The sequence below is a fragment of the Heteronotia binoei genome, chromosome 16 (genome assembly GCF_032191835.1).
Source record: "Heteronotia binoei isolate CCM8104 ecotype False Entrance Well chromosome 16, APGP_CSIRO_Hbin_v1, whole genome shotgun sequence".
Classification (NCBI taxonomy): Eukaryota; Metazoa; Chordata; class Lepidosauria; order Squamata; family Gekkonidae; genus Heteronotia; species Heteronotia binoei.
In genome coordinates this window covers 63850485-63869928 of record NC_083238.1, presented here as the reverse complement: position 1 = coordinate 63869928, position 19444 = coordinate 63850485, and the positions used below count along the sequence as shown (strand labels likewise).

General features: G+C 49.5%; 1 protein-coding gene across 4 annotated transcripts in view; it reads left to right on the top strand.

Annotated features, from left to right (window-relative positions):
* FN1 (fibronectin 1) overlaps positions 1–15067 on the top strand; it is an 81644-nt gene extending 66577 nt beyond the window's left edge. For 3 of the 4 annotated variants that reach the window (XM_060257351.1, XM_060257350.1, XM_060257347.1), the window contains 6 exons: positions 634–772; positions 3481–3645; positions 4465–4590; positions 6939–7045; positions 8099–8209; positions 9677–10388. In XM_060257351.1, the coding sequence (XP_060113334.1) occupies positions 634–772; positions 3481–3645; positions 4465–4590; positions 6939–7045; positions 8099–8209; positions 9677–9751 (723 nt within the window). In that variant the 3' untranslated portion in view covers positions 9752–10388. Of the gene's footprint in view, positions 1–633; positions 773–3480; positions 3646–4464; positions 4591–6938; positions 7046–8098; positions 8210–9676; positions 10389–15054 lie in introns of those variants that run through there. The other variant, XM_060257349.1, reaches the window with a different exon arrangement.
* The last annotated feature ends 4377 nt before the right edge of the window (positions 15068–19444 follow it).

The following is a 19444-nucleotide window of genomic DNA, read 5'->3' as shown; positions in this document are numbered from 1 at the left end:
GTCCCTGTGGGAGGCAACCAGGACACGAAACGGAGCTTTAGCTGGGGGGAAGGAGCCAAATTCTCCTGCATTGTGCAGGGAGAGGCAGATGCTGAGTGAGTGGTTGCATTTGCCTGGAGCTGAGTTGGGGCCATCTCCATGAGACGGTTGGGAATGACACAGCAGGGCTACGACGACCTTGGCTGCCCCTAGTCCTCCTGGTGGGGGGGGGGTGTGGGAGGCACCAGGAAGTGGACCAGCCCAGCTAGCAGCAGGTGAAGATGAGCAGGAAGCGTAAGGGATGGAAAAGCAGGAGGGGGGGGGAGTAAGGGAAGAAGGTTTTGTGGGAAGGAGCAAAGAGGAGAGAGAGCATGAGAGGAGGTGAAGGCAGAGGAGTCAGGCTAAGCCCTGGTGCCAGGAACCCCCGCCCTGCCCCTGCCCCAGCCTTGGGCTGTCCATCCCCAGAGAGCTCTCAGCAGAAGGTTAGCTAGAGGGGAGCCCTGGAGTCTTGGTGGTGGGGCGCTGAATGGGGGAGCAAAACATCGTCCTGCTCCAGAGGCTCTGAAGACCCTGAAGCTGCTCCAGAAGTGGTCTTTTCTTTGTGGTTAAAGCAAAAGGCTGCATTCTGATGTGCGGCATTTCCTCCAACTGCAGTTCAAAGTCCCTGGCACTTCCTCCAGTGCAACCCTCACTGGTCTGACTCGGGGGGCCACCTACAACATCATCGTGGAGGCCGTCAAGAACCACCGGCGGCACAAGGTCCTGGAGGAGAAGGTCACCGTGGGCAATGCCAGTAAGCGCGTTAAACTCAGCTTGCTATCACTGGGCATGGGGGCAAGGACTTTGTAAATACACAGCGTGTTTATCGGAAGGTGTCTTTGCCAGCTCCCTCCTTCATGTGGTTCCAGTGGAAGACCAAGGCCGGAGATCCGCACAGACCGGCTCGTGGTCATCTGAGGTCTTTGGCAGACTTTTTGTTGGCAGCCAATCACAGGGCAGGATGAGCAGGCTGGCTTCCCAGGAGGAGGAGGGCTCTCGTTCTGCCAAGGAAGGGCTCGAGCAAACCTGCCCCAAGGCCTGCAGCCGTGCACTCGGGGATGGGGGGGGGTCTCTTCTGGCTGGGAGGGTGACCAAAGTGGGAGGAAGAACTTTGCCTTCCCAAACTGGTTCAGAGCTGCTTGCCAAGAAGAGCTGTGAATCTGGAGCTGAAGGGAAAACAGACGAGAGACTCTTGTGGCACCCAAAGTTTGCTTTTGCTGCAGCCGACTAGCCAGGCTGCCCCTCAGGAAGCGAAGCAACAGTCAGTTCCCGGGTCGAGTGACAGGTTTCTTTTGCAAGGGTCTGTCACACAGCAGGGCCTTCTGCTGGTGCCTCCGCTCTGGTCAGGGCCTGCATGGGAGGACCCACAGCACCCAACCACCTCTCTATCTTCCTTATTGATAAATACCTCTTAACTGTGGACATGAGGACCCAGGCACTATAACAACAAAAAGAAGTTTATTATTAGTGCTCTAAAGCAATAAATGGGTGATAAACATGGAGTGCTATACTGAATATGAAAACAGTAAAAGTTGGTGCAAATAAACAGAAGCCCTGATGCAACTGACTAGACAGTCCCTGCTACAAATACCAAAACTCACCACCTCCTTTGGGTGAGGGGTCTCTCCCCAGCTGCAGGCTCTCTAGACTACAGCCTGCCTCCAGCTCAGCCCTCTAGCTGGAGAACTTCCCTGTCAGAGAGACCACACCCTGGCTGTGCTTTGCCCTTTTATGCTCTCTTCCCAGGTCCCACCCCTCTCTGGGCCACTTTTCCCTCCAAAACTTTGCCACCCAATCAGAGGGACTAAAGGGACCTGGGGAAAGGTAGGCTTTCTGTAGTAACTCCTAGGCAGGCTTCTCTGGAGCTTGTAGGCCTCACTAGGCCCAGGATCATCCCAGGGTCTTATTAGGGCTATTGCCCTATTAAAGAAAGCATTGTCTGTTGATCAAAGGGATGTTACCTGGTAAATCTCCAGGAACTTGCTTCCCAGTGACAGCCCTGCAGTCAGGGGGCCTTTTCAAAGAGGCGTCTTTTGATTGATGGGAAGGAGCCTGCCTTGCTGCCCCAGCCCTGGGCCTTGCCTCAAGTGCCACAAAGCTCAGGCCAGGAGACTTGGCCACAGACTTGCTGGGGCTGGCACATTCATAGAAAATCCCCCTTCCTCTTGAAGGCTGGAGCGGAGATTGACTTACCTGCAGATCTTTCAGCTCCAAAGAACTTTTTCCCGTCGTATTCCTAAACACAGTTAGTGTATCTTCAGAGGACAAAGGAAAGCTGCTAAAGTCTACTTTTCGTGGAGGTGTCCCTTTAGTGTGCATGTTGGGGGGGGGGAGCAGTATGCATGAATGCTCTTCTACCCAGGACATCTCCTTCTCTCCCACATTCTGAGCCAGTTCAGAGCCCTGGTGGATCACCTCCTTGAAAGGCAGCCTTTCTCCAAAATGTGAGGGCCTGTGCCCCCTGCAGAGAACACTTCTGTGCTGCCATAGCTGAGCATCGTGGAGCTCGCCAGGCCTCCCTCCTGCCCAGTTGGGGATCCTTCGTTGTGAGGAGGAAGGGCCAGCAGGGATGGCAGCGTGTGGTTTCTGGTTGCACAGAGGTTCCCTTGCTGACGGGTGGTTTGCTTTGGAGGCAGCCCTTGTGGCCTTTGCCCCCTGACCTTCCCAGTCACCCAGGACTTCCATGCAGGTGCAAGCAGGGGTTTCAGCTGGTGTGCCGAGTTCAGCAGAAGGGGCTTCCTTGTTCCCCTCAGGATAAAGGAGGCCTCCCCGCAGAGAACTGGAGCTTGCCTGGGTCGTCAGTGGCCTCGGGCCACAGCTTGAGCCCTGGGCTCTGGGGTGGGGTTCTTCCCTTCAGCAGGGGCCCTTTGCCTTCTGCAAGAGGTGGTCCTTTCCCAAGCCAGCTCCTTCAGTCTTGGGATGCGCCCTGCAGCTGGGTTTCATCCCAGTCATCCTGGCACTTTGCAGGGGTTCCTCTTCCCTTTTTAAAAAAACAATCCTAGCAATAATGTTTTGGGGGTCAAAAGCTGAGGGGGAGAAGGCGCCTGCCTCCAGGGAGAGGCCTACCTGAGCGCAGATCTGCCGGAGCAGCAGCAGGCGAGGCTCTGGATGGGAATAAGGAGGAAGCTTCATCACTGGAGGGAGCCTGCTTGAGAGGAGAAACAGGCAATCTTCTTGGTGGTCTGTGTGCATCACACCCTTGGCATAGTGCGGCTGCGCCAACCTCGATCAGTACTTAACAAGCCAGAAGGAACTGGAGGGATGTCGGCGCCCACTCCACTGAGCATGCATGGTGGGGTTTCTGCACATGCTCACTGGAGTCTGGGCGTGAAAATCCTTTGGCTTGTTAAGTGCCGATAGGCGCACTATGCCAAGAGTGTGAATGCCCAGATGGCCACTCAGAGATCACCAGTTACAGGAAAGCAGCTTCTTTTGCCTTTTAATTCTCTCTCTGCTTCCCAGTTACTGACGGGTTGAACCAGCCCTCGGAGGACACCTGCTATGACACCTACACCGGCTCCTTCTACGCGGTCGGTGAGGAGTGGGAGAGGCTGTCGGAGTCCGGGTTCAAACTCTGGTGCCAGTGCTTGGGCCTGGGCAGCGGGCACTTCCGGTGCGACTCCTCCAGTGAGTAGCTGGGCGATGTGGGGGGGGGGGCAGTCCATGACACACATTTTGTTCACCCGTCAAAGAGACACACACACCCCTTTTGCCCTGCTCATTACTTGGTGGCTACCTTTTATTTGCACCCCAGAATGAGTGGGCAGTTATAGGAAACACACTCATAGGCCCACGTTTCTGAGCATTTTCAGTGCTTCGCTTTGGCCAAACCCAACCCGAATAAAGCTGCATTACAAGAAGACGACTGGATACAATTTGATGCACTGTGCCTGGATTACAGCCTGAGTCTCTTCACCCATGAGATGCCAACAGCTGTTGAGGGAAAGAGCCACAGGATCTGTTGGCGCCTGCTGAGGAACCCTTTAGTGCTCTTGGACTTCCCTTTGCCTTCTGGGCTCTGTTCTTCCTGCGATTCTCCCACTGGCGAATCACAAGCTGAGAGGCATGGAAAGTCCACCCTCCCCCTAGCCCCAGATCAGGCTCCTCCTGGAGGGAATAACTTGTAAACAGTGGCAGAACGGGATGGAGGGAGACCATAATTCCAAGGAGATCCTCGGCAACCAGGTGTGGCTGAGGCACCCTGGGGTGCCTTGTGGACACGGGCAGACCAGCGCTGATGCCTGAACCATCATTTCTGTAAGCTGGCTGCGTAAACCAAGGCTTTTTCTTCACACACCTATCTGGAGAAGAGCTTTTAACTTCCTCATTCTTGAGAGGCTGTTTTGTGCAGCAGCCTCATGTGCAGAAATCCCCCAGTGCCCGCCATCCCATGGATGCAGCTTCCCGCAGGTGATGGGGCTGCCTTCTTGGCTTTGTCTCTTCCAGAGTGGTGCCATGACAACGGCGTCAACTACAAGATTGGGGAGAAGTGGGACCGGCAGGGGGAGAATGGGCAGATGATGAGCTGCACCTGCCTGGGGAACGGGAAAGGAGAATTCAAGTGTGAGCCACGTAAGTATCTCCTTCCCTCCTTCACCACCCTTTCAGTTCACCAGTCTCTCTTGTTTCTTCCTTCGGAAAGGAAGGGGGTGTTCGTGGATTGTTTGGAATGCAATTTTGCTCCTTCCTTGTGAACCGGAAGGCAGGTGACAAGATAGCTGCATTCACCCATAAGGACAACCTGGTCATCCAACCAGCTTCTGGGGCAGGGTGGGGCTGGCATCTCGGCCTTCCAGCTCTGAGTCCAGCTGCCCTGCGTGGTTAACAAAGTAATGGAAGCTGTAAAAGGTAAGAAGGACTCCTTTAAGCGGTGGAAAGCTAGTCCAAGTGAGATTAATAAAAGGGAACACAGGCTGTGGCAAATCAAATGCAAGACTGTGATCAGGCAGGCAAAAAGGGACTATGAAGAGCATATTGCAAAAAACAAAGACCAACAATAAAAATTTCTTCAAATATATTAGAAGCAGGAAACCAACCAGTGGGGCCCTTGGATGACCAAGGGGTAAAAGGATTACTGAAGGAGGATAGGGAAATGGCTGAGAAGCTGAATGCATTTTTTGCTTTCGTCTTCACTGTGGAAGATGAGAAGTGTTTGCCCACTCCAGAACCACTAATTTTGGAAGGGGTGTTGAAAGACCTGAGTCAGATTGAGGTGACAAGAGAGGAGGTCCTATGACTGATAGACGAATTAAAAACTAATAAGTCACCAGGTCCGGATGGCATACATCCAAGAGTTCTGAAAGAACTCAAAGTTGAACTTGTGGATCTCCTGACAAAAATATGTAATCTTTCATTGAAATCTGCCTTCGTTCCTGAGGACTGGAAGGTAGCAAATGTCACCCCCATCTAAAAAGGGTTCCAGAGGAGATCCGGGAAATTACAGGCCAGTCAGTCTGACTTCAATACCGGGAAAGTTGGTAGAAACCATTATCAAGGACAGAATGAATAGGCACATTGATGAACACGAGTTATTGAGGAAGACTCAGCATGGGTTCTGTAAGGGAAGATCTTGCCTCACTAACCTGTTGCATTTCTTTGAGGGGGTGAACAAACATGTGGACAAAGGAGACCCAATAGATGTTATTTACCTTGACTTCCAGAAAGCTTTTGATAAAGTTCCTCATCAAAGGCTTCTTAGAAAGCTCGAGAGCCATGGAGTAAAAGGACAGGTCCTCTTGTGGATCAAAAACTGACTAATTAATAGGAAGCAGAGAGTGAGTATAAATGGGCAGTCTTCGCAGTGGAGGATGGTAAGCAGTGGGGTGCCGCAGGGCTCGGTACTGGGTCCCATGCTTTTTAATTTGTTCATAAATGATTTGGAGATGGGAGTGAGCAGTGAAGTGGCCAAGTTTGCAGAATGGTTCAAGGTGGTGAGAACCAGAGAGGATTGTGAGGAACTCCAAAGGGATCTGTTGAGGCTGGGTGAGTGGGCGTCAGCGTGGCAGATGACGTTCAATGTGGCCAAGTGCAAAGTAATGCACATTGGGGCCAAGAATCCCAGCTACAAATACAAGTTGATGGGGTGTGAACTTGCAGAGACTGACCAAGAGAGAGATCTTGGGGTCGTGGTAGATTAACTCACTGAAAATGTCAAGACAGTGTGTGATTGCAATAAAAAAGGCCAACGCCATGCTGGGAATTATTAGGAAGGGGATTGAAAACAAATCAGCCAGTATCATAATGCCCCTGTATAAATCGATGGTGTGGTCTCATTTGGAGTACTGTGTGCAGTTCTGGTCGCCGCACCTCAAAAAGGATATTATAGCATTGGAAAAAGTCCAGAAAAGGGCAACTAGAATGATTAAAGGGTTGGAACACTTTCCCTATGAAGAAAGCTTAAAATGCTTGGGGCTCTTTAGCTTGCAGAAACATCGACTGCGGGGTGACATGATAGAAGTTTACAAGATAATTCAAGGGATGGAGAAAGTAGAGAAACAAGTCCTTTTCTCCCTTTCTCACAATACAAGAACTCATGGGCATTCAATGAAATTGCTGAGCAGTCGGGTTAAAATGGATAAAAGGAAGTACTTCTTCACCCAAAGGGTGATTAACATGTGGAATTCACTGCCACAGGAGGTGGTGGCAGCTACAAGCATAGACAGCTTCAAAAGCCACTGTGTGACAGAGTGTTGGACTGGATGGGCCATTGGCCTGATCCAACATGGCTTCTCTTATGTTCTCATGCCCTGTCCCTTCTGGGCTCTCACCAGGCCTCTTGCTGGTGCAGGGGGTGGCGTGGGGGGGTGGAATTCACACATTCCTGCTTCCAGGGTGACACTTTTTCTTTTGGGGTGATTGCTCCCTGTTGCTGCCTGACATGTTCTTAATGGCATTTGTCCTTTCCTGACTGTTTCTTGCAGATGAGGCCACTTGCTACGATGACGGCAAGATGTACCACGTGGGGGAGCAGTGGCAGAAGGAGTACCTGGGGGCCATCTGCTCCTGCACTTGCTACGGAGGGCAGCAGGTGGGTCTGGGGGGTGGGGGGGCACAGCCTTTGAGAGGGAGGGGGGAGAAGGTTTGGGACGTTCATCCAGTCGGTCATGTTTGAAGCATGTTTGTCTCCAAGGCAACTGACAAGGATGATGCCATAATCCGAAGAGGCCGGCAGGGCTCTCTCCCAAGCCCCCCTGCCCCCGTGCTGGCCCTGCCTACAGAAACAAAGGCCATCTGGCGTGTCCTGAGAGGCCCCCCCCCCTTTGAACAACTCAACATGACAAGCGATTCACTCCTCTGTTGTCCCGGAAAGTCTCCTTTATGGGCAGACTGGGCAAATATTTCCGATGTCCTGACTCTTGAATTGCTTTCAGCACCTCTGCACACCACGTTTGCAATCCTGAACACCGTTGTTGTTTTAAGTTGTCATGAAGTCCCAGCCACCCTGGAGTTCCCTTTCCATCCACGGACTGAGCAGGGCCACCCCATGTGGCTTCTAAGATCTAGTCTGGGTCACCAGGGCGGGGTGGATCAGTTAAGCCTCTTCCCTTCTGTTGGGCTCAGCAGGAAATTGACCAAGCCAAAGTCTGAATGAAGAAACATAACAAAGGGCAAGAAGGATGTAAGCACAGACAGACCTCTGGGCCTGTGGACCAGCCTCCCCCTCAGTTTGGTGTAGTGGGGAAGTGTGTGGACTCTAATCTGGGAGAACCAGGTGTGATTCCCCACTGCTTCACATGCAGCCTGCTGCGTGACCTTGGGCCAGTCACAGTTCTTGTAAGAGCTACTTTCTCAAGAGCAGTTCAGGGAGAGCTCTCTCAGCTCCACCTGCCCCACAGGGTGTCTGTTGTGGGGAGAGGAAGGGAAGATTATAAGCCCCTCTGAGCAAAGGGTGGGGCACAAATCCACTCTCCTCCTCCTTCCTGGCACATTCTGCCCCCCAGGGCTAAGAAGAGTCATTCCTGGACATCCTTTTCCAGCGTGTCTTACAAGGCGATTGGGATAAGCGTATTGACCTGTTGTGTTCATGGGTAGAGCAGCACCTGCTTTTTGGGGGTAACTTGTGGGCCGCTTGCTTCCTCAGGGCTGGCGGTGTGACAACTGTCGCAGACCAGGGGCTCCAAGTTCTCCAGAAAGTTCTCCGGGCCACACCTATTCCCAGTACTCCCAGAGACAACATCAGACCACGACGACTGTAAGTCCTCCCCCCCACCCTGCCACCCCACTTCCTGCTCTCACACTTGGGAAACACAAGGCTCTTTCAGGGTCCATAGCAGCTTGGCTGGAGCATCAGGGGCTTCCAACCTCTCCCTCATTCACGTTGCCAGGACAGTGTCTCAAAACATGACGTTTACATGCCAGTCTGAAATGGTTATAAGCCAGACTGATACAGCTTTCCTGCAGTGGCCTCTGGGAATTTTAACTTTGCAAGTAGACTATATGTGCAGCCGTTAAGATCTACATTGCCTGGGCCCTCTTGGAAGGGTGGAGCAGGAGAAGACAAGAATGCTGGACATTAGGAAGCAAAATTTCACAGTTAGGGTTGTTCAGCAGTTGGCTTCCTAGGAAGGTGGTGAGCCGCCCCCCCCCCCGACCTCACTAGCAGTCTGGACAAACCCTTATCAGGGATGCTCTAGGCTGATCTTGCCTTGAGCAGGGGCTTGGACTAGGTGGCCTTTGTGGCCCTTCCAGCTCTATAGTTCTGTCATAATGAGGGCGGCTCTGAGAAGAGAGATCTGTTCAACAAGGTCCAAGTTGGTAACATAATGAGATGCCAGGTCCAATGAGGTAAGAATGGGGACTCCTTCAGTCTGTTCAGAAGAATTTCATGGATCAGGCATTCCTAAAGGACCAGGGCCGTTTGCTCTGTTCTGCTCTGGGTGGCACTGAATTCTCAGCCTGATCTGGATGCAGAGTTTGGGGGGGAGTCCCGAGAAAGAGGCCATTGAGACCCCCTGACAGTCTCTGCTCTCTCAGCCCAAGTGTGACGCTGGGCCACCTTGTGGTTGTACCGTTTTGTTCCTTTCTGAGACTCATTGTAGGTAACCCTTGTCATGGCACCTCTCTGGAATGTGCTGAGGTGACATGTGTTGTGCTGCCTCCTTGCCTTCCTTACTCTTGCCTAACACTTCTTAGTTGGACACATAGAACGAGAGGGCTTGGTTATATTTGGTCAGATGACTGAAAGATCAGTTTGTGGGAGTAGCTGTGATGTCAAAAGGGATCCTTACTCTAAACAAAATGGTTGCTTTCACTTATACTTCCAAATAAACTGCATTTATGTTTAACAGGCTAACAGTTTCAGTACAGCTCATAAGCCTAATGGTTTCAGAGAGGTACAGTTCTCCATCTTCCTCGGAAGTCCCTTAGATAGACCTAGCCACAATGGGCTGATAACATCCACAAGGGCTTCTTTCCCTTACTGGCTACCTGAGTGAAAAACTTTGCTCCTAGCAGGCTTAGGCAGCTCCCCCTGCCCCCCCCCCCCCGTGGCATGGATCAGGTCCGATGAGGAAGGGGCACCCGAAGGCCCCTCAGGGACCCACAGGTGGGAGGGAGGAGCAGGTGAGGGCTGAGGCTCTGGAGGAGGGAGTGGTCAAGCGGGGCCAGCGCAGAGTGCCTCTGGGAGCACTACTGCCTCTTCGTCTCTCTCTCCCCACAGAACGTGCACTGTCCCATCGAGTGCTTCTACCCTCTCCATCTACAGTCAGACGCACAAAACCGACGTGGAGATTAACGCGCAACGACAGACTGTCACAAGGCCCAGGCAGAGCTGCTTGCCGAGAGCCCCGCCAGTAAAATTGAGGGAAAAGCTGGCCAGCCTTCTGGGGGCTGCCCGGGGGCCCTGCCTCCTCGCTTGGCTCAGTGCACGGCTTCTTCATGGCGGGGCATCTCGGACTTCCTCCCCCAAATGGACCCTGTCTGTTGGCTTCTCTTCCTACTCAGTTTCAGTACCAGTCAGTATTTCTGCTCTCTCCACCCCCCCAGGGTAATTACGTGGGAGAGCCGTAAGGGATCGGGGGAGCTCCCTGCCCTAGAAAGGAATGAATGGAAAGCCAAATTTTAGTTCCCCCTCCCTGCAGCTCTCCGGCCCCCTCCCTTTGCCCCCGAAAGCTGGTCCCAGCTGCCTCCTCCTCCTCTCCCCCCCCCCCCCCGGCGCTCGGTTAGCATTTTGTGCTGTTATTTATCAAATTGATCTCTCCCCCCCTTTTCCCCAAGTGTGTTTCTGTGGGGAAGATATATTGGAGACACGTAGAACACAATTGACAGAGGAATTTGGTGTAATTATGATCAGTAATTATTTTTATACTGTTAAGTGCCAAAGCTTTACTACAGTGGGAGACCACTCTTTTAATAAAAAGTTTTACAAACCAGCGGTGGGCTTGTTTCTTAGCTGGTATCAGTGCGGCCCGGGAAGCAGCAAACTCTGCCAGGTCGCTTTTCAAGACACCCTTCTCCACTAGGGAGGGACCAGGTGAGCGGGAGGGTGTGGGGTGGCCTTGTGTAAGGAAGGACTCTTTCCGCTGGGTTGCATTTTTACCCTGCCCTCCTTCCAAGGAACCCCCGAGAGTCTGTCCAGCAGCCCACTGTGAGGAAGCTGGGCCTGCCGTCATGCAGGGGTAGGAATCCCTCACACCCTTGGAAACCAGACCCTCTTTTCCTCGAAAGCACAGGGGTCCCCACAGGGTGCAGGGTGAGCACCCTTCCCTAAGGAAAGGGAGAGAAGCCCCTGGGTGCACAGCCAGCAGAGGTCTGCAATTTGGCCTCAGGGTTGTTTCATTCTTCCCCTGCTTTGACCTTCATCCTGCAAAGCCCACCGTGGGGTCTGGACCACACAGCAATGAAGAGATGATGGAGGAAGCTGCCGCCCCCCCCCCCCCGTTGCTCATCTGGAGCGTTTTCTTCCCCCTGCCTCACCATGGGGCTCCCTTTCCCTGAGGGCCTCTTGCCCACCACAGGTCAGATGGTGGCAGAGAGAGCCCTGCACGAATCAGGGGCCCCTCCACTCCCAGCAGGCCAGAGGGAGGGGGTCCCTCTCCAAGGGCCAAGGCCAGGGGGCCAGCTGGCTGGAGGCACAATCAGTCCTGTGGCCCCTTCTGCAAGAAGCACACGGCTGGATGTGTCGCTGGTCCCAGCACTGCCCTGCTCACGACAAGCCCTGCAAGGTGGGCTGGGCTGAGAGAAAGCAGCCGGTCCATGGAGTCCCCCGAGGAGCCCCCTGATCCTAGGCCCAGCATGTTTCCTGCTGCACCAGGCTGCTTTCAAGGTCACAGGATTTCTGCCTGGCAACTGTGCTCCATGGAGGGCACCTTCCTGGCCTGGGGAGTTCTGGGGAAAGAGCAATGGGTGGGGCCGAGCAGGGTCTTTGTCTGCAGGGCTCCTAGGCTGCAGGGGGTCTTCCGTGCCATATTTCTGGCTGTCATCCCAGCTCCCTCCATCTTAGATCTCCTGGGCCACTGGAGTCTTCCTCTGGCCGTCTCATTGCAGAAAGCCCCTCAGTGGCTCTGACCCAGGAGCTCTGCATGTGGGTGTGCGGGGGGTGGGGTGGGGCGGGGGACGCAGGCCCTTCTTCTACCCCCTAGTCAGCCTGGGAGGCTGAGGACTAGCCTGCAGAGAGGAGGAGGACAGCGTTGAGGCCCAAACAGGAAGGAGTAGAAGCCTCCCAAAGGTCCAGCAGGGAAAGGCTGGTCAACTCCTTCATTCAAGGAAAAGTGTGGGAGGGGGAACTTCTCCAGTCCTCTTTGCCAGTGGGATACCAGAGCCCCCCCCCCCCCCACGCCTGTGTCTGGAACTAAGTCCACACATAAGAACATAAGAGAAGCCATGTTGGATCAGGCCAATGGCCCATCCAGTCCAACACTCTGTGTCACATAAGAACATAAGAGAAGCCATGTTGGATCAGGCCAGTGGCCCATCCAGTCCAACACTCTGGGTCACATAAGAGAAGCCATGTTGGATCAGGCCAGTGGTCCATCCAGTCCAATACTCTGTGTCACATAAGAACAGAAGAGAAGCCATGTTGGATCAGGCCAGTGGCCCATCCAGTCCAACACTCTGGGTCACATAAGAGAAGCCATGTTGGATCAGGCCAGTGGCCCCTCCAGTCCAACACTCTGTGTCACATAAGAACATAAGAGAAGCCATGTTGGATCAGGCCAGTGGTCCATCCAGTCCAATACTCTGTGTCACATAAGAACATAAGAGAAGCCATGTTGGATCAGGCCAGTGGCCCATTCAGTCCAACACTCTGGGTCACATAAGAGAAGCCATGTTGGATCAGGCCAGTGGCCCATTCAGTCCAACACTCTGTGTCACAGAAGAACATAAGAGAAGCCCTGTTGGATCAGGCCAGTAGCCCATCCAGTCCAACACTCTGTGTCACATAAGAACATAAGAGAAGCCATGTTGGATCAGGCCAGTGGCCCATCCAGTCCAACACTCTGGGTCACATAAGAACATAAGAGAAGCCATGTTGGATCTGGCCAGTGGCCCATCCAGTCCAACACTCTGGGTCACATAAGAACATAAGAGAAGCCATGTTGGATCTGGCCAGTGGCCCATCCAGTCCAACACTCTGGGTCACATAAGAACATAAGAGAAGCCATGTTGGATCAGGCCAGTGGCCCATCCAGTCCAACACTCTGTGGCACATAAGAACATAAGAGAAGCCATGTTGGATCAGGCCAATGGCCCATCCAGTCCAACACTCTGTGTCACATAAGAACAGAAGAGAAGCCATGTTGGATCAGGCCAGTGGCCCATCCAGTCCAACACTCTGGGTCACATAAGAGAAGCCATGTTGGATCAGGCCAGTGGTCCATCCAGTCCAATACTCTGTGTCACATAAGAACATAAGAGAAGCCATGTTGGATCAGGCCAGTGGCCCATTCAGTCCAACACTCTGGGTCACATAAGAACATAAGAGAAGCCATGTTGGATCAGGCCAGTGGCCCATTCAGTCCAACACTCTGTGTCACAGAAGAACATAAGAGAAGCCCTGTTGGATCAGGCCAGTGGCCCATCCAGTCCAACACTGTGTCACATAAGAACATAAGAAGCCATTTTGGATCTGGCCAGTGGCCCATCCAGTCCAACACTCTGGGTCACATAAGAGAAGCCATGTTGGATCAGGCCAGTGGTCCATCCAGTCCAATACTCTGTGTCACACAGTGGCCAATATGTGTGTGTGTATACACACACACACACATACTGTGGCTAACAGCAACTGATGGACCTCTGCTCCATATTTTTATCCAATCCCCTCTTGAAGCTGGCTATGCTTGTAGCCACCACCACCTCCTGTGGCAGTGAATTCGTGTTAATCACCCTTTGGGTGAAGAAATATCTGCTGTTGTGATCCCCCTTTCTCCAAGGATGGTCTTGATTCAGGCAAATGCTCCCCATCGCTTTGGAGCAAGTGTGTCAAAACATGGGGAGTCCCTGAGGAACCTTGCTGACAGACAGCAAAAGGCAGGTGGGGAGGCCTGAAGCAACAGAACATAGGTGGAGCCCAGGGGCACCTTTAAGGCCCACAAAGTTCACTTCTGGGCAATAAGCTTCCCTACGTGTGCATACGCCTTCCATTTGGGAGAATAATATTTCCAAAATGGAGCCATTCTGCTGTTGGGGTTAATCTAATGCCAACAGATCACCCCTGAGGATGGACAGGAAGGCTGCTAGCCTGAGGGTGGCAAGCAAAACCTCCAGCCTGAAGAAGGCAGGAGGGCAACGCTTGGGCATAGAGGAGAGGGCGAGGGGGATGAGGGAGTGAGGGGATTGGCTGGTGTGAGTGTGGGCGGAGAAGTCAGCTGGCAGCAGCAACAGAGGGCGTGGAGTGCCCCTGGCCAAGCAGCAGCTGCCTGGGTCGAGTCTGAATCCACATCAGCCTTCTGGGTAGAAACGCTTATGAGTGCTGCTGCGAAAGGCACAGGAAGTTTCTAAAGCCGCTAAGAGGACATTTCAGAGGCAAAAGAGAGTCCGCCCTCAGACTGCCCACATACGCTAAGAGTCTGAGAGGAAGAAACTGACAGACACTTGAGTCCAAGAGGGAAAGCTTGAAGGAAGCAAAAACAAAAGGAAGACGAGCCAAAGGGCATTGTGTAGAGGAGGGATTGAGAGGAGTGGAGTGAAGTGAAGGAGTGGGACCCCTCAGCTAGCGGTCATTAATTTCCACAGAAATTATAAGTAGCTCTACATCCAGAAACCAAATCCACTTCACATACAAATAAAAGTTTTGCATTGTTTTATTAAAACCTAGATCCATATTTTAGTATAACATCTGAGTCTCCTCAGGGCCGCAGAGTCCAACGAAGAAGTCTTAGAAGAGCTTGGGCACCTTTAATATTAAGATTTTAAGTATATAACACCGGCGGGGGTCAAGTAACGGGGGGAGGGGTGGGTAGAAAGTAATATATGGGATAGATAAAAAAGTAATTATTAATGAAGAAATTGAAATTTATTACCATATGTTACTAATAAAATTGTTTGAATCAAGAGCTTGGGCACAATTCAGTGTGTGCGCGTGGGGGAATGTTAAAGTGTTTGGAATAAAGTAGCAGCATTGCATACTCTAAGAGGATGATGTGGCACGTGGTGGCTTAGCAGTGGGATACAACATCCCGAGGAAGGGGAAATTATTATAAGTGGAATAAAACAATCTGAGGTGCAGGACTTGTCCCAAAGGGAAGGGAACAGGATACCTGAGGAGGAAAGAAAGCTCTAAGACAGGGGTCCTCAACCTGCGGCCCGCTGAGGACGTTTATGCGGCCCGCCGGGTTATGGCAAAATCAGACCGGAAGTGACGTTCGACCTAAACTCGCGTTAGCAACGCACACTTCCGGCACTGGGCTGAGGCGGCGGAGACAGAGTGTGAGGTGATACCGAGGTGAGGTGAGTTCCCAGGCCAGGGTGTGTGGTGTGGGAAGGGAGAGAGATGCAGAAGACGGAGAACTGACGGCCCACGGCCTTGTACAGTAACGGCAGTCCGGCCCTCCAACAGTCTGAGGGACAGTGAAACTGGCCCCCTATTTAAAAAGGTTGAGGACCCCCTGCTCTAAGAGAAAGGCCTTCTGAGGGGATGGATGGCTGAGGAGATTTAATGTACAATTGGATTCTGTGAGAGAAATAGAATTGTTACATAGAAAAGACACAAAGAAACTAATACTTTAGAAGACAGACCAGAATCTTGAAAGGTTTAGTAGATTGTGAAAGGAAATACAATTAAAAGAGAGAAACATGGCAGAGTGTCTAAGAATGAAGAAGGAGGCTCTGATTCAGAAGAATGAAATTTACCTCATGAGGGGAAAAGTGTAGGGGAACTGAGAATTATGCAGCCTAGGAGAACCGCAGCTGAGAGACACACTGTGGGGATGGATAAACCCTGTCCAGAGTATTTAGAGTTTCTGAGAGAAAAGTTGAAGAAGCAGAGCTCAACTAGATAAATGGATCTCAAGAGATGGAAGGACAAACCACTTTGGAAGCAGACAGATTACAATTAGAAAGACTTAAGAATGGGGATAAAAAGGAGGGAAAATTCTGTACTCAGAAATTATTTTCTTCAAGTTACCCCACAAGATGTTATGGTTTAAGTGTCAGGAGAAGACCCACAAATCTCCCTGTCAACTTTTGAAAGGTCTGCTCAGAACTGGGCAATACCAGACACACAGTATATGAAGAATTTACCCAGTCTACATTTCCCTCAGATAAACTTGTCTATGCTGAATACAAAGAGGTAGTTTATGACAGATTCAGATTCGGTCCTGATTACTTCAGAAAGTAATTTAGCTTATTGCCTCAGAAAGAGAAGTAATTTAAGATTTTAAGTGCCAAACTGACTGACTGTTTTGATAAGCAGATTTCATCTGCCAAAGCTGCCTCTAAAGAGGGAATAGGGAATCTAATGGTTTTAGATCAATTTTTATTTGGCTTCCCTCAGAAATCAGGCTTCTGGTGAAAGAGAAGCTTCCAGAAAATGTCAACCAGGCAGCAGGACAGGCTGATCAGTTAACACTTAATAGAGATATGACAGACTGCAAGCAATGGCAGGCTTTTAAGCAGTGCTGTCTGAGAAAGGGTGAGCTGACTGGAAAAAGGATTGTCAGTTCATAGAGCTCATTCGGATTGGGTGAAGGCAGCTGACTGTGAAATGGAACACGGGGTAGTTAATAAGTATTTAAGTGTTTAGGAATCAGTGAGCCAGTTGGAGAAAAAGAGTTGGCGTGGGAGCTGGGGAGCCGAGTGGACAGAAAAACTCCCACTAGGGAGGGACTCTGCAGAAAAAGGGTCTGTTAGGCACCCCGTCTGTAGCAGAGGAGGGTGTGGTGACTTCTGCAAATGACAGACTTGGGGATGGTGACCAGGATTCTGGCAAAGAAGCACCAAAACATTACATATATTTAAGGAGGGAAAGAAATCTCCTGATGTGAAAAACAGTTGAAGTATAAGGAGCTCTAGTAATATCTACATCTCTCTATAAACTCTGAAACATCTGTAACAGGAGCAAGCCAAAGTCAATCCAGAAAACATACTCTCTAAAATATCTATAGGTTTTTGGTTTTTTACAGTTTTGGGATGCATCTTTGAACCTCTATCAAATCTAACCAAACCTCATGTGTAAATATAATTTTCCAACCCATTTTAACAAATTGGTGTTTGTTTCAACTTTCAGTGTGCCTAGGTGCCTATTTCTGGGGAAGAATTTATAAAGGAACAAACCCTCCTCAATCGCAATTCCTTATCTGGGGTGAAAGCCTACCCAGTTAGCAGATGGGGAACTGGAAATTCATAGGAAGTGTCTGTCTGGCACAAGAGGTTCTTGGGACCACCATGTAAAGAATGGCCTTCCTCATAAACCAGCTTTTAAATCAAAGAGAGGACAAGAGGAAGAAAGAGAAGGAATGTGTGAGAGAATTGAAATTACAAAGAGGACAAAATCATAGAAGGGAATAAAGGTGCAAGCTGGAAGGATAGACAATGCTTTCTCTGTGGGCTGAAAGGGCATTTAGCTTACAAGTGTTCAAAGAACCGTCCCAGGCAGACAACACTTGAGCATGCACAGAGGGTCACTAGAACCAGCTCAGAGAGTGAGAGAGAATAGGCTAGAGACTTGGCAGCACTGCTGAAATGTCCCAAGGAAAAGCACTGCTGAAATGTTCCAAGGTGCCAGAAGATTGGAGGTGGGCGAATGTTGTCCCCATCTTCAAGAAGGGGAAAAAAGACGATCTGGGTAACTACTGACCCATCATCTTGACGTCTATACCTGGAAAAGTTCTAGAACAAATCATCAAACAGTCGGTCCTAGAACATTTAGAAAGAATGGATGTGATTACTAAGAGCCAGCATGATTTTCTCAAGAACAAGTCATGTCAGACTAACCTGATCTCTTTTTTTGAGAAAGTGACTACCTTGCTGGATAAGGGAAATGCTGTAGACACCATTTATCTTGATTTCAGTAAGGCTTTTGATAAGGTTCCACATACTATCCTTGTTGACAAGTTGGTAAAATGTGGTTTGGATCCTGTTACCGTTGGGTGGATCTGTAACTGGTTGACAGATTGCACCCAAAGAGTGCTTGTGAATGGTTCCTCATCCTCTTGGAGAGGAGTGACAAGTGGAGTGCCTCAAGGATCTGTCCTGGGACCGGTTTTGTTCAACATCTTTATCAGTGATTTGGATGAAGGAATAGAGGGAATGCTTATTAAATCTGCAGGTGATACTAAATTGGGAGGGGTTGCAAACACAGAAGACAGATACATTACCTGTAAAGTTAAATATCTGGGCTTAGAAATAACTATGAAGAACATTGACTTGTTTAAAAATAACTAGGAAAAGCTATGGTGTAAGATGGACAAAGATTTGATGAAATGGAACAGTCCTAACTTGTCCTTGCTGGGCAGGATTGCTGCAATTAAGATGAATATTTTGCCAAGAATAATGTATTTGTTCCAAACTATTCCAATTGTCAAAGATAGCAAACAATTTAACAAATGGCAAAAGAAGATTTCGGACTTTGTATGGGCCGGGAAGAAACCAAAGATTAAGATGAAAATCTTAACAGATGCTAAGGAGAGAGGAGGCTTTCAGCTTCCGGACTTAAGACTGTATCATGATGCCGTTTGCTTGACATGGATTAAAGATTGGATAATGCTGTTAGATAAAAAGCTTCTATGGTTAGAAGCTCATGGGAATAAATTCGGCTGGCACGCTTATCTGAACTATGGGAAAAATAAAATGGACGGTCTCTTCTCTCACCACTATATTAGAAATAGCTTACTAAACACTTGGATAAAATATAAGAAATATGGTGATGAGAAAAAGCCGCTCTAGATAGTGCCAGCAGAAGTAATAAAAATGACAGCTGAATCTGATGAAGAAAGAGCGATGTCATATAATCAACTGCTAAAAATTCAAGGTGACAAAGTTGAATTAAAGTCTGCAGAAGAGTTAAACAACAAGTATGACTGGTTTCAAATGCACCAAATAAAAAGCTTGATGGAAAACGATATTAAAACTAGAATTAGACGTGAGCAAACAGAACTGGAAAGGGTTCTGCTTGGAGATAACGAAAAATTAATATCGAAAGTATACAAATTACTATTGAAATGGTCTACAAAAGAAGAAGTAGTAAAATCTCAAATGATTAAATGGGCAATTAATGTGAATAGAGAAATACAAATGGATACATGGGAGTATCTTTGGAAGAACTCGATGAAGATATCAACATGTCAGAATATTAAAGAGAACTGTTTTAAGATGATGTATAGGTGGTATATGACTCCGAAAAAACTGGCAAAGATGAGTAAAAAGATGTCGGATAGATGTTGGAAATGTAAAAATCACGAGGGTTCTTTTTTTCATATGTGGTGGACTTGTGAAAAAGCGAAGAAGTTTTGGCAGATGATACAAGAAATTTCTAAAATTTTGGGATATGACTTCAAGAAAGTTGCAGAGACTTTTCTGCTAGGATTACAAATGGAAAAATTTCCAAAAGAAGATAGGACCTTAATTTGGCATTTGCTCTCAGCTGCTAGGACATTGTATGCGCAGTTGTGGAAGCACGAAAAAATACCAGAGAAATGGGACTGGATCGTGAAAGTTTTATCGTGGAGTGAGATGGACAAATTAACAAGAACTTTAAGAGACTATGATTTGGACGTGTTTAAAAAGGAGTGGAATAAATTTAGAAGATATATAGAGCAAGAGTGGAATGTAAAAAGACATTGGACAATTTTTTAATATGAATGTGAGAAAAGAAAGACATTGCACTTTGATTGGTTAAGGGTACCTTTATAATTGAACTTAAGTATACAACCTCGGCGGGAGTCTAGTAACGGAGGGAGGGAGGATTGAAAATATCATATGGATTAGAGATAGTAAGGATATAATTAGACATTGTAACCATATGTTATCAATAAAATTGTTTTAAAAAAAA